Source organism: Coenobita brevimanus, chromosome 21 (assembly GCF_032717465.1).
Source record: "Coenobita brevimanus isolate Jiangsu-jjx chromosome 21, ASM3271746v2, whole genome shotgun sequence".
NCBI lineage: Eukaryota > Metazoa > Arthropoda > Malacostraca > Decapoda > Coenobitidae > Coenobita > Coenobita brevimanus.
The window spans coordinates 2599105-2613034 of NC_136974.1; the positions used below are offsets into that span (position 1 = coordinate 2599105).

General features: G+C 42.0%; 1 protein-coding gene across 1 annotated transcript in view; it reads right to left on the bottom strand.

Annotated features, from left to right (window-relative positions):
- LOC145392059 (uncharacterized) overlaps positions 1-13930 on the bottom strand; it is a 286089-nt gene that overhangs the window by 193277 nt on the left and 78882 nt on the right. The window contains exons 19-22 of the mRNA XM_080266515.1: positions 13344-13565; positions 1691-1852; positions 1421-1487; positions 1056-1208 (exon numbers count right to left, since the gene is read on the bottom strand). Of these exons, the coding sequence (XP_080122641.1) occupies positions 1056-1208; positions 1421-1487; positions 1691-1852; positions 13344-13565 (604 nt within the window). The remainder of the gene's footprint in view (positions 1-1055; positions 1209-1420; positions 1488-1690; positions 1853-13343; positions 13566-13930) is intronic.

Genomic DNA, 13930 nt, shown 5'->3' on the forward strand with positions numbered 1-13930 from the left:
ATGAGACACTATGGGCACTAAAATTTACAATGTATATTAAATTGTATGCAAACAAAAACACACAAATAAGTCAACCAGTTAATTTATGTTCAACACTGAACTGTGATTCATAATCAGATTTATCCAATATTTAGTGTCACATATCTAGAACTTTCTTTAAATTTTCACCGCATGGTCTTTATGATGTACAGCAACCTTAATGAGGAAAATAAGAACCAAGTGCAGTCCACAGTCACACTTCTATTTTAATGTCTTCATGTAGGTGAATTTTACTGTATTTTTTCCATTCCAGATGACTCAAAATTCTTGTCACCCATTACTATAGTCAATTTACTTTCACCTGGCAGACCTAGGTTACTCTGACAACTGGAATACTATATTGTGGTTGCATGAAATTCGAAGAGCCCTGTTAAGCAATAGGAAAGTCTCCCTTGTTACTACTCAAACTGATTTTCTGGCCATCAACTGAGATGAAACAGGTTAGAAACCTTCACCACAAGAACAAAAGTGCTATAAAGTTTATGTGCTAAAGGCCCATTATTAAATGGCTTCTCCAATACTGAAGATGAAGGATTCTGAGTGGTCTGGACCCTAACAACAGATATTATCCACGGGTCCAAAAATATAGTTTTATATTGTGTCTGGTGTTCTAGTGGTCAGAGCACCTCAACTGGAGTTCAGGATTTCTCAGGGGTAGGATCCCTTAAAGGAGACTGGAGGTTTCTCGATCACTGAGGAGAGTAAGCTGGTCATATAACAGTAAATGTATTCGACTGTAATAGCTTAACCTCACATCCGTAACCTCATATCTGTAACCTCACAGGGGTATTGGAGGATTGGCTGTTATTAGTATGGTATGTGCAGATTCATGAGGTAACTCAGTTTTCAATCACTCTTTACATTCTCATTAGAATTTCTAAAGATATCATACACTTACAAATCCATAGGAGTTTAAATGGCTGAATATAGCAAGAGCAAAATACTATGCATGCTTAGAATGATATAGCATGCAGAACAGTGTTTATCAAAGATCAGATTTAAAACCATTCCCATACCTTGTTTTCTGGGAAGTCAGGGTCAGTGGAGAGTTTGCATGGTTCAAGACGCAGCTCCTGGTCAGGTCCTCGGATGACACTTGACACTGCTCCCTCAATAACAATAACGATCAGCTGTCCAGGAACTATTTCAAAAAGAGCATCCACTTGCTTCTGGAAGGGCCACTCCACCAACACCTCAATGTTAGGATCTGTAAGATGAATACTTCAGAGAGAGAGAGAGAGAGAGAGAGAGTGAGAGCAGTACTGATCTACAGTACTGTTTGCAGGGTGTTTCTTTTTCTTTTCTTTCTTCCAAATTCTGGCAATGTAGTTGCCCTCAGTACACTGGGTCTGGGGCTGTACCACCTCTTAATATGCTGTACATGGTTCTTGGTGAGTCCAGTGTCATATATCACTTCAATGATCTTAGTGGAGCGAGTATGTGGCACACTGTGAAATTATACTATACACCTACTAGTAATCCATGCCACACCTTGCTCAGACAAGTATTATTATGTGGAACACAGCCAGAACTACCTGCCTGCTGCTGCTGACCTTGAAGTAGATGACCAGTCTGAATGTTCATTTGAAAAGACCTTGTGTACTATCCCAAAGTTTATGTAAATAATGAGTACTAAAATAACTCACCCCACATAGTAATGGTGTACACGGCAGTGTACAGGCCATAACTGAGTGAGTTCTTCGGAATCATAAGATGAGCAGTATTCCAGGAAGGGAAGGTTGTCATGTGAGTCCACGGCTGACCCAGGGCATATATAGGATCTGATTCAGCATGGTAGAGTTGCCAGCGCTTTCTATGAATCAAAAGAGGAGAGATGGAAATAACTGTTTTTCTCATCTTTATATCTTCTTATGTCCATTTAAAGTTGCTTGGTGAAGATAATAGCCTGTTCCCTTTAAGCTGACTGCTTGATACATACTGCCTGTTTCATTTAGGAATTACATGAGCCACACGTACATGATGGATGGTTGATGGTGGATGATGAAGCTGAAGATGATGATGATGAAAATGATGGCATACCTGTATTGACCCCATGTACTAAGTTCTTCAAACACAGTAATCTCTCAATTATCCTGCATAATTCAGCTAACCCCCATGTCGGATACCGCAGAACGTCGGGTACTGTAGAATGTTGGACATTGTGTAGGTACCCCTCATTGGCTATCCATTCAGTATTGAACCGGATAATGTTTCACAACGATAAGCTGTCCGTCTCAACCCTCTATCCTAAAAACTTTCCTACAATATTACCCATGAGCAAGAGATTAAAATTAAGCATAAAATACAATACAGTACTGATACAGTACATATAGTACAGTAATACAGTACATAATATAATCATACTGTACTCATCTGGTGTTGGCATCGATGGAGGGTATAGCAGTACACTATGAAGTACAGTGCACTTAATCCCATGTGGTCTAGAGGCAAATGGCTCCCACAAAGATTACTCCAGTACGGGTGGGGGGGCCACAGGCTAAGTCACAGTACTAGGGGGGAAGCCATTACATGGGTCACAAATGCGCAATGCACAGATACGTCCTCGCTATAAAGCATCCATGAGAGAGACTGAAAGCACAACGGTAGGTTTGGCACACTGGGTGGGCTGCTCCCACAATGCACAGTGATTGGCTGGCGAGTTGCAGGGTCTGCCCATAAGCCAAGGGGGGTCCTGTGTCTGAGCCAAATGGTACACATCACCGCCAAAACAACGCATAGTACCAATGACTACTTCCCGTTTCTGAGCCAGATATTGCCTAATTTAGCCGGATACTGATTTAACTGACGATCAAGAGCATTAGATATTGTACTGGGCCAGAGAGTGCGATGACAGATAACTGAGAAAGCATTGTAGCAACAAACTGTATCACTGAAATACTGATATACTGATGGACTATCATCATTCTTCAATCTTACCCAGATGACTATTCAAATTTGGCAGGGGGAGAATTAAATCAAACTGGCTCTTTGATCTCCCTTGGGAAATGTAAAATATCCATGGAATCAGGGATGAAAGTATAATACAGTCACGGCTTGGTACATGATGGAGTTTCAAGTGAGAACTCATCGCATATTGATTTATCATACACTGTACCAAGGCAAATATAACACGGGTTCAGTGGGGATCAGGAGGGGGACAAGGACTCCATATTCTAAAAAAATAAAAAATAAAAAAAATAAAAGGCTTGCCCTTGGCGCCCCCAGTAGCACAGCATTTTCCACTAGGAGTAGCATCCTTGACAGATATGAATTCTAAGTCACAAGTTTCAGTATTTTACACACAAAACAGTTATCATTCCACTTAGCATTGCATACTGCACTATTTGTTGCACACTTGCACTGTTATTTGGTAATAGTGATGATATGTCAATGGCCTTACACTCACGAAAAGGAACAAGAGGGAGATGATCACAGCAAATGTACACACTAAGCAGCCATCCTGGCTCAAATGTCTAACTGTTGGCTTACATGGGAGGCCCCAGGTATGCATAGGATTGTTGTACGCGGTCACCACAATTATCGAATATGAAAATTTTGTTCGTTATCATCAAATTGAGTATAACTTTAAGTTCATTATTCTAGTAATTTATCACATACCAGACTGATGTATATTAAGACCTGACTGTACTGTACAACAGACCCTCTGTTTACACAGCTGAAGTGATAGCTTAGGATACTATGCAAAGAGCCTGCACACACAGAGATCCACATCCCATTAAAAAAATCTAATGTGTTTAACATCCCTTGAGCCTGACTCCAGTTTACCTACTGAAAACCCTGTATGACCCAACTAAACTGCAGATATGTTTCCTTAGGACATAACCTACTAAAGGGATGTAAAGGAGACATAAGATGGTGACATTAAAGAGGCTTAAGTGAACAAAAAAGTGGGGACCTTAACATGTTTACTAACAACCCTCTGTGACCTCAACTAGATTACAGACATACTACCTAAGGACATGGCCTACTGTGAAGAGGTAAACATGACATAAGGCAGTGACAGAGAAGAGTTAAAGAAAAAAAAAAGAAAAAAAATCAACCATTAGGGACTTCTCTTCTGAGCATCACTGCACACGTGGCATACTACTTTCATCCATGAGACACCTGTGGTGGCACTTCTTAATTGTGCAAGATTCCATGCATGGTGATCCTGTACTATATTCCATCCAGATATAAAAGGTAACAAAAACAAGGCAAGGACTGGGAAGCCCAAAACTTTCCCACTATTTATCAGCATAGGAGTTTACAACTGTAGACAAAAGGAATGACAGACTACCTGTGGTGAGATGTGCATCACAGCAAGTACCAGTGACATGAAGCATGAAATTCCACCAAGAGGTGTACTAGGTAGCCTGGCCAAAGCAAGAGTCAAGATCTGACTCAATCTACATGCTCAGCTAGCATCATTTAGAGTCAAACTTTTGCTTAATAATAATAAAAATATTAATAATCACCACAAGTGGTACATGGAGATCCTCATCATCCATTCACTTGATGTAGTTTCTCTCTCTCTCTCTCTCTCTCTCTGCCTCTCTCTTGGTGACTCTATACTGGATGACAAGTGGAATGGTTGGCTGTATCCCATGACATGATTTCCCATGCTGGGTGGTAGCCGTATGACCTAATGATGCCTGGTGGTTTAGTAGCTTCAGGTACCCGAGCCTAATGACGTCAGTATGGGTTTCGTTTGAGGGATGATTGGGGTTTCTCACTTGTATAATGCCAGTCAGGGTCAAGTGAGGATAGTGACCACTGCCTTAAATGTCAGGACTGAATACCTAGCCCCTAGCCCCAGCACTTCTGTTTTTATCAGGTAAATAGGATTAGATGTTGTTGTTGTAGTTGTCTGTAACCATCACCACCATTATCCAAACTTCCTTTTCCACCTGGCAGGGCCCATGCACAGGGGAGGGGGTGGGGGAGAAATGGTACATTTCCCTGGGCCCAGTGGGCTGGAGAAGACCAAGGGACTTTGAAGTAACTGATTATTGTCATTATTATTATTATTATTTTTTTTTTAGTCAACACACTATATTAAATTATTTCAAATAATAACTCACTTAAAGACCACCTTTGGCAGCCTTTCTGCTCGATGTCAAAAGGCCAGAAATGAGTCACGACTCAGGAATCGGAGGCCCGACTGGACTGGACTCTGTTTTATTCTTAAGTTACTGCATTTTAACAGTACCTTGCTAAAACAAAAACTGCACTACATTGCACAGTTTTGGGTGTGCTACAGTAAATTTAATGCCCACAAAGAAAATTATCTGCCTACAGGCTGCCAAAGCCGCTTCATATCAAAAGGCCAGAAATGAGCTATAACTCGGGAAATGGTGTCCTGACTGGACTGGAAATTACTTTATTCCTTAAGTAACAGCATTTTAGCAGTACCTTGCTCTGACAAAAATTGCGCTATATGCATCATTTCTGCTTTGTTACAGTAACAAATGGACAAACCAACAAAAATACAGAAAACAGATCATTATAATAATAAAAATAATAATAATAATAATAATAATAATAAAAATAACAATATCCACCTCCCTATTGCCAGACACCTTAATCCCATAAGGGGTGGCCACAAACAAATCGCCTCCATTTCACTGCCCTGCTCCCAGCTCACACCCCCAACTCTCATATACCTCTCCACTGCATCCCTCCATTTCATCCTTCACCTCCCCCTCCCTCTCCCCCCTCCACCTTACTCACATAGACTCTCCTAATTTGTCTCTCACTTTCCATCTTCTCCACACGGCCAAACCACCCCAATGTATTTCTCCTAATGCTTTCTATCACATCCACACCCACACCACAATGCTCCTTCACTTCTTCATTTGTCAGTCTGTCTCTCCATGTAACTCCATATGCTCCACTCAAATAACTCATTTCCACTGCTCTCACTCTTGACTTGCGTTCTTCCAACAAAGTCCAAGCTTCACTTCCATACGTTAGAGTTGGTATCACAATACTGTTATGCGGTAACTTTTTTCCTTCCATGCTCACTTCCTTGTTTCTTACCACTGCTTTCCAAGAACTAGCAACAATTCTTCCTTGCTGTACCCTTTCAAACACTTCACCCTCCAAACTTCCATCCTTACTCACCACACTACCCAAGTACTTAAATGCACTCACATTTTCCATTTCCTCATCATCCAACCACTGAACATCCAGTGACTATTTCTCTCAATAACTATTATTATTATCATTATTATTATTATGTACTAATTTCCTCTTCACAGTGAAAATTATTTTACCTGCACTTTTTTTTTTTTTTTTTTTTTTTTTTTTTTGCAATGCAAAAATATTCCGTCTGTAGCACCATAAAACTGTCACTGCCTGACACTTTACTCATGGATTAATATATTCTGTATTTATTTTTATGCAAAATCCCAATACTGCAAACTGAGAAGAATTTATCTGTGGGTGTAATTGAAAAGAAAAAGATATTCTGGGGAACTAACAGGAAATGGGGAGAAGAGGGGTCCCAGGCTCACAGGCTACTTGGTACAGAGGCCTAGATAAAGCATGGCTTGGGACCTGTCACGTGGGGTGACGCTGAGGGCTGCGAGTCAGGAAAAATTGTGACTGAATAAGATACTAATTGAAGTTTGTTCAACTGAATGAGCTACACTCCCATTCACTCAGCAATAAAGCCCCCAGAACCCTGGCTTCACTTAATATGTCAAAAAACTTATTTCACATGTAGCTTAACACTCATCAATCTGACACAGATAATCCAACAACTGTCAAGTTAAAACAGGGTGTCAAACCCTCGTCATAAACTATTCCACAAAAAATTCATCCAGCTGGCTCAATTGCTCGTCAGTTTCCTAGCCTCATTACCTCCTATATCTCTCTTCCTCACACACAAATTTGCCATATCTATCCACCTTCTTCTAGGCCTATCATGCTTTCTTCTACCTTCAATTTCACTCAGATATACCCCTGTCATCACTCACACCCATTCTCTCTCTGTGTTCATACCATCTATGCGCACTCTCTTTAACTGTGGCGTCCACAGACTTCCTTACTTCACATCTTTCATAATCGCGTTATTCCTTATTCTGTCCACTCTCCACACGCTATTCCATTCCATCCATCCATTGCCAGACGCCATGTATCCCAAACGGGGTGGTCAAGGGCTTAGAGTTAATTGTTTTACAGGGAAGGGCACCAATCTTCCACCAACCCCACCCGACACGTAGGGACGCCAACAGCATCCGGTGTTCCCAGGCGGTCACCCATCCAAGCACTAACCAGACCCAGCTATTCACATTCCTTAAATGCCCCATCTCCACTGCTCTTACTCCTGACTTTTAATTTCCTCATACCAATATCTCACAATCATATGTTAAAGTAGGCACCAAAGTTTGCTATTTCTGAGAATATTAAAGCTACAGAGAATCCCCATACACTGTTATAAAGCTTATAGGTATTACAAAGTAACTTTTTCTCAAAATTCATCACCATAGTGCAGAAAAAAGCCAAAAAGTGACAAACAGGGGACCAAAATTGTTATTTTGAAAGTATCTGAGCTACAGCAAACACTGGAAAACTTATGGAAAAGTAGCAAATGCAGGTGGAGATGCCTTGCTCAAAATTTACTAACAGTCTAAAAAAAAAAAAACTCTAAAACTGGGTTATCTCTTAAACTAATTAAGTTACAGCAGACCTATGCAAACCAATATAAATTTAAAATACGAGCATCATGCAGGTTTGATCACTTGAACACATTCCACACTTGCAAGTGTGGATGCTTAAAACTTTGTTGTATGGAAAGGAATGGAAATGAGAGATTGAGTGGTGGATTGGTATCAGTGCCTGACTTCTATCTAAGAGGTCTATGGTTCGATTCCCAGACAGGAGCGTAAAAATATATTTGTACACACGCGCGTGATGTGTGTCTCTCCAGCATCTAAACACACTTGTGTTGTGTCTGGGATAGATTAAAACTGCTCTGTCACTTGCCGAGTACCGTGCGGCTGTGAAATGATCCTTAAGTGTTGTGACTGAAATATATCCTCCCATAATGGATTTAATTGGTTCATCAAAAAAAAAAAAAAATGAATAAATGAATGAATGAATCAATCAATCATTTCCTGTGGCACCCCACGGGATGCGTAGGGTCTCAATGAACTCTCTCCACCAATATCTGTCTCTTGCCATCTCCTTCAGGTCCCACCAACACTCCTCTCCTGCTTCTTTTAAGCCTCTGTGGTACAGTGGTAGAGTGTGCGTTTCGCACGCTAGTGAGCGCGGGTTCTCCTCCCGCCAGAGTTGTAAAAACTTTGGGAAGCGTTCACCAAGCCACTTGCTACTTTGGCGGACACAAGGGGTGCTGTGGTTCAACCAGTGTCGCATAATAGTATGCTTGCACCCAGTCGGCTTAAGGCGGTCCGATTACACTTGGTTCACAGACTACACATACATCCAAAGCCACTACAACACTACAATTACACTCACGAGCACTTCTCACCCTACATACAGTCTCTACCAGACAGCCTAAGCCACTTGGTAGAGATACATTGGCTGTATCGTCACTGCTTCAGTAGGGATAGGCCGGTGGTCCTGCAGCGGACCTCAGCGGCTGAGGATGAGGATGATTCTGGTCCAAGGGTCTTCTACAAGTTTCGTGGAAATCCGTCCGGTAGTTTTTAATCACACCGTGGTGGAGTGGTATCAGTGCCTGACTTCTATGTAAGAGGTCTAGGGTTCGATTTCCAGTCAGGTGCGTAAAAAACATATGTACATACGCGTGTAATGTGTCTCTCCAATATATATATATATATATATCATTGTTCATTAACTACAATATGGATAGGCTTTTACCCCTGGGGGTTGGGGGGTTTCAAGAATACTCCCTCAGTATCCCTGCTTGTCGTACAAGGTGACTAAAAGGGTTGGTGGTGGGTTAGTGCCCCACCCCGTAAAAAGAACTAACTAAAAAAGCAAATAAAGCGCCTCGGACCCGGATGGACCATACGTTGACGACTAAGGAACGGACAAAGGACATTCTGAGGGTAGGAACGTGGAATGTGAGAGGAGTGAATGATGAAGTGAAAGAGAGAGAGATTGTCCAGGTGCTTGAGGATGCAAAAGTGGATATATGTGGATTGACTGAAACTAAATGGTAAGGTGAAAGGATGAGAGAATGGGAATATGGTGTAGGTATATGTGTGGGAGTCAGTGAGAATGAGAGGGCGAGAGAGGGAGTATGTCTAATGATAAGCAAGAAGTGGAAGGAGAATATAAGAGAGTATGGAACAGTGGGTGCAAGGATTGTATGGGTGAGGATGAAAGTAGGTATACAAGCATAGGCGATTGTATGTGTGTATGCTCCAACAGAGGATCGAGTGGCAAGAGTGAAAGATGAGTTTTGGGCGAGAGTAGAAGCATGTATGGACAAGTTTGAGAGGAGCGAGAGAGTGCTGTTGATTGGAGACATGAATGGCAAAGTTGGGAATGTACGAGTGGATGGAGTGGTTGGTCAGTGGGGTGTGCCAGCTGATGTAGATGGGAATGGTAGTGCTTTGGTGGACATCTGTGCTGGTAAGGGGTTGGCAACAGCCAACACCTACTTTCGTCATAAGATGATCCACCGGTATACATGGAGAGTAATGAGGAGGATGGATGGTGAACTTGTTGAACAAAAGGCAATGATAGACTACGTGTGTGTGGATGAGCGAATGAGAAGACAAGTGTTGGATGCAAGGGTGTGGAGAGGGTGGGGGAATGGAGTCTCGGACCATCACTTAGTGATGGCCAAGGTAGAGCTGCAAAGAAAGTGGTTGAGGAGGCGAAGGGGAAGACAGGAGGAAGCAGCTCCTGTGAGAAGAGTGGAGAAATTGCAAGATAGTGAGAAAAGGACAGAGTATAAGAGCATAGTGGAAGAAAGATTGGGAAGGTATGAGCTAGAGCAGATGGAAGGGGTGGAAGAAGTATGTAAGATATTCAAGGAAGAGATAAGCGCAGCGTGTGAGGCGGTTTGTGGAGTGAGGAGGAGATGCAAGGGTGTGCAAGGGACAGCATGGTGGAATGATGAGGTGAAACGAGCTGTGGAACAAAAGAAGAAGGCATATGGTGAATGGTTGGCGAGTAGAGGTAGGGGAGAAGATGAGAGAGAGAGAAGAGAGAGGTATATGTGAGCAGGAGAAGGGAGGTTAAGAGACTGGTGAAGGAGAGTAAGAAGAAAGTGGATGAAGAGTTTGGGAGGAATCTGAGTGTGAAATGGAGGGAGAGTAAGAAATTGTTTTGGAAGGAGGTAAAGAAAGTAAGGCAGTGTGAAAGGGGAAATAGTAGGGGAGTGAAAGATAGGAATAATAGATTGTTGGTGGAGAAGAGAGAGAAATTGAGGAGATGGAAGGAGCACTTTGAGGATTTGTTGAATGTAGAGAGTGAGAGCAGTGTGAGTATAAGTGGTTGGGGAATGGCTGGGAGAAGAAGAGATGAGAGGAGGGAGGAAGAGATCAGTAGGTCGGAAGTAGTGGAAGCGATGAAGAAGATTAAGCTGGGAAAGGCCCCAGGAATTGATGGAGTGTGTGGTGAAATGCTTAGGTATGGGGGTGAGATTGTTGTGGAGTGGATATGGAAGTTGTGTAGATTGGCTTGGGAAGAGGGAAGGGTTCCGGAGGACTGGAAGTCAGGTATAATTGTTCCTCTGTACAAAGGAAAAGGGGAGAGAGAAGTGTGTGGTAACCATAGGGGTATTTGCCTTCTTAGTGTGACTGGTAAAATATATGGTAGAATACTCATTGATAGGGTTAGGCATATGACAGAGGAGCTAGTTGGAGAAGAACAAGGGGGATTTAGGAAGGGAAAAGGGTGTGTAGATCAGATATTTGTTCTAAGATGTTTAGTGGAGAAGTATCTAGAGAAGGGAAGGAAAGTGTATGCTGCCTTCATGGACTTGGAGAAAGCTTATGACAGAATAGATAGGCAAGGTATGTGGAAGGTATTGAGAATATATGGAGTGGAGGGGAAATTGTTGAGTGCTGTGAAGAGTATGTACGAGGGAGTTAGGGCTACGGTGCGAGTGGATGGTGAGCTGAGTGAGTTCTTTGATCTCAATGTGGGACTGAAACAGGGGTGTGTAATGTCTCCATGGCTGTTTAATATATATATGGATGGGGTTGTAAAGGAGGTACAGGGTAGGGCAGTGGATGTGGGGGTGGCCCTAATGAATGAGGGTGAGATTTGGAAGCTTCCAGTGTTGCTGTTTGCTGATGATACAGTATTGTTGAGTGAAGATGAATGGGAGTTGCAAGGTTTGGTGAATGAATTTGGGACAGTGTGTAGGAGGAGGAAGCTGAAAGTTAATGTAAACAAAAGTAAAGTTATGGTGTTTGAGAGGAATGAAGTCACAGAGTGTGCAGTGAGGTTGGATGGTGAGGATATGGAGAATGTGAGTGCATTCAAGTACTTGGGTAGTGTGATGAGTAAGGATGGAACTTTGGGGGATGAAGTACGTGAAAGGGTACAGCAGGGAAGGAAGGTTGTTGGTACACTGAAAGCAGTGATAAGAAATAGGGAGGTGAGTATGGAAGTTAAGAAGTCACTGCATGATGGTATTGTGATCCCTACCCTGACGTATGGAAGCGAGGCGTGGACATTGCAAGAGGGGAACAAGTCAAGAGTGAAAGCAGTGGAAATGAGTTAATTGAGAGGAGCATGTGGAGTGACATGGAGGGACAGGTTGACGAATGAAGAAGTGAAGGAACATTGTGGGGTAGATGTGGATGTGGTTGAAAAGATTAGGAGAAATACACTGAGGTGGTTTGGACATGTGGAGAGAATGGAGAATGAAAGACTGACTAAGAGGGTGTATGTAGGTGAGGTGGAGGGAGGGAGAGGGAGGGGTAGACCGAGGATGAGGTGGAGGGATGGAGTTGAGAGGTATATCAGGGAGGGGGGGGTGAGTTGGGGGGAGGGGAGTCAAATGGTGGGTGACAGAGTGACTTGGAGGCGTTTTGTCTTCGGCCACCCTTTGCGGGATTAGGGCGTCGGGCTATAGATAGATAGATGGATGTGAGAATGAATGAATCATATAGTAAGTGACAGTGTGAGAGTAAGGGAGAGTAAGTGAATGAACAACCAAGTGTAGGTATGAAAATAAAAGTGCAAAAGAGTGAAAGAATGTGAATGAGAAAGTATGTGTGTGAGGGGGTAAGCTTGTGTGAGAGTTTGAGTGACTCACTCTCACTCACTGATCCTTAAACAATAACTCTCTTTTATATGCTCCTTCACTCCCTCTTGGCTTCACACTTTTACATCCACTGACTTTCACTCACTCACTCTTTCTTTCATACTGTCACTATCATTCACACCCACTTTCGTTCTTTTACACTTCATATCACACACATATATATTCTCACACAGTTAGCCACACACATTTGCACTTTCATTTGCTGTAACTCATCATCACACTCACTCACTTTTGGTCACTTGCATTAAGGCACTTATTGTTTCATTCTCTCTCTCTTCGACAAATTATGCAGAGCTAAATGTGCAGGTTTGATCTGACATCAAATGAAGAAAACTGTCCTCTACTTGTAGTAGTAGTAGTAGTAGCAGTATAGTAGTAGTAGTAGTAGTAGTAGTAGCAGTATAGTAGTAGCAGTAGTTGCAGTAGTAGTAGTATAGTAGTAGTAGTAGTAGTAGTAGCAGTAGTAGAAGAGTAGTAGTAGTAGTAGTAGTAGTAGTAGTAGTAGTAGTAGTAGTAGCAGTAGTAAGAAAAAGGTCTGACTCTAAAACAATCATCATCATCATCATCATCATCCGGACCTCCTTTCCCACCTTAGGGCAGGGTGAGAAATAGCTATAAATACCCATGCTGGGAGAGACCTCCATTTTTGCCTCAGCCAGGTACCTGAATGAACCCTTTGGTGAAATCTCATGCCTCGTGTCACTGTTACCAACTGCATTACACATCTCACCTCAGCCAGGCTGCTTGAGTGTCCTAACTCTATTTGTCTGCGGCTGAGGAGAACTAATACCACAGCATACTTTGGATCCCCGTTCCCCTCGTATATGTAGCAATTAGAATTAGAATTATTTGGACAATATCACATCTTCCCTAAAAACACATAAATACGTCATAAGCACAAGAAACCACCATGATTCTTTAACTCAAAAATATCATTTCTAAGCATTAATTTATAAGCTTCCTTGAAAATTTAAGACAAGGTGATTTACATGCATATACAAGTATTATTGGTATATTGGCAAACTAAAAAATAAGGACTGTTGAATATACACCCCAAACATTTTTTTGACTTTTAACTTACTTTGTATTTTTAGTCAGGTCACAGTCAATGCTTGCAGTGGTTGAAATGAGGTTATCAGCACTACGGACAAACTCTGGTGCCAGTTCTGTGTCCATAGTTCCGTCCACAATGGAGACAATGGGTGGGCGGCACTTGATACTTGTCACCAATGTCATGATGGTCTCGCTGCAGTTGTTGAGGTCGTTGAAGGCCAGTATTGTTACATTGTACTTGTCGTCTATGCTGAAGGAGTGATGGGTAAGTAATTAAACTCTGAGGTTATTTTCTGTTCCATTCAACTTGGGGGGATTTTTTTTTTTTCCTTACTGTTACAATACTTAAGCCCTACAGAATTAACAAAAATCTGACTGCCAGCTTCGAAATGGAACTCCACATACTATTCACCAAATCTACTTGAATGTAAGTGGGGATGGTGTGATGCCTGTAATTTATATGCAGCTGAATGCACCACGAAATGTGTGTCATCACAAGAAGAAGTCTCATCAATACACTATTTATTCCATTCCTTTATCAGCCTCCTAATTTAAACCCTGAATTCTTACGGTACATAAACAACCTAACTCATTTATTACCATACATCATATCTT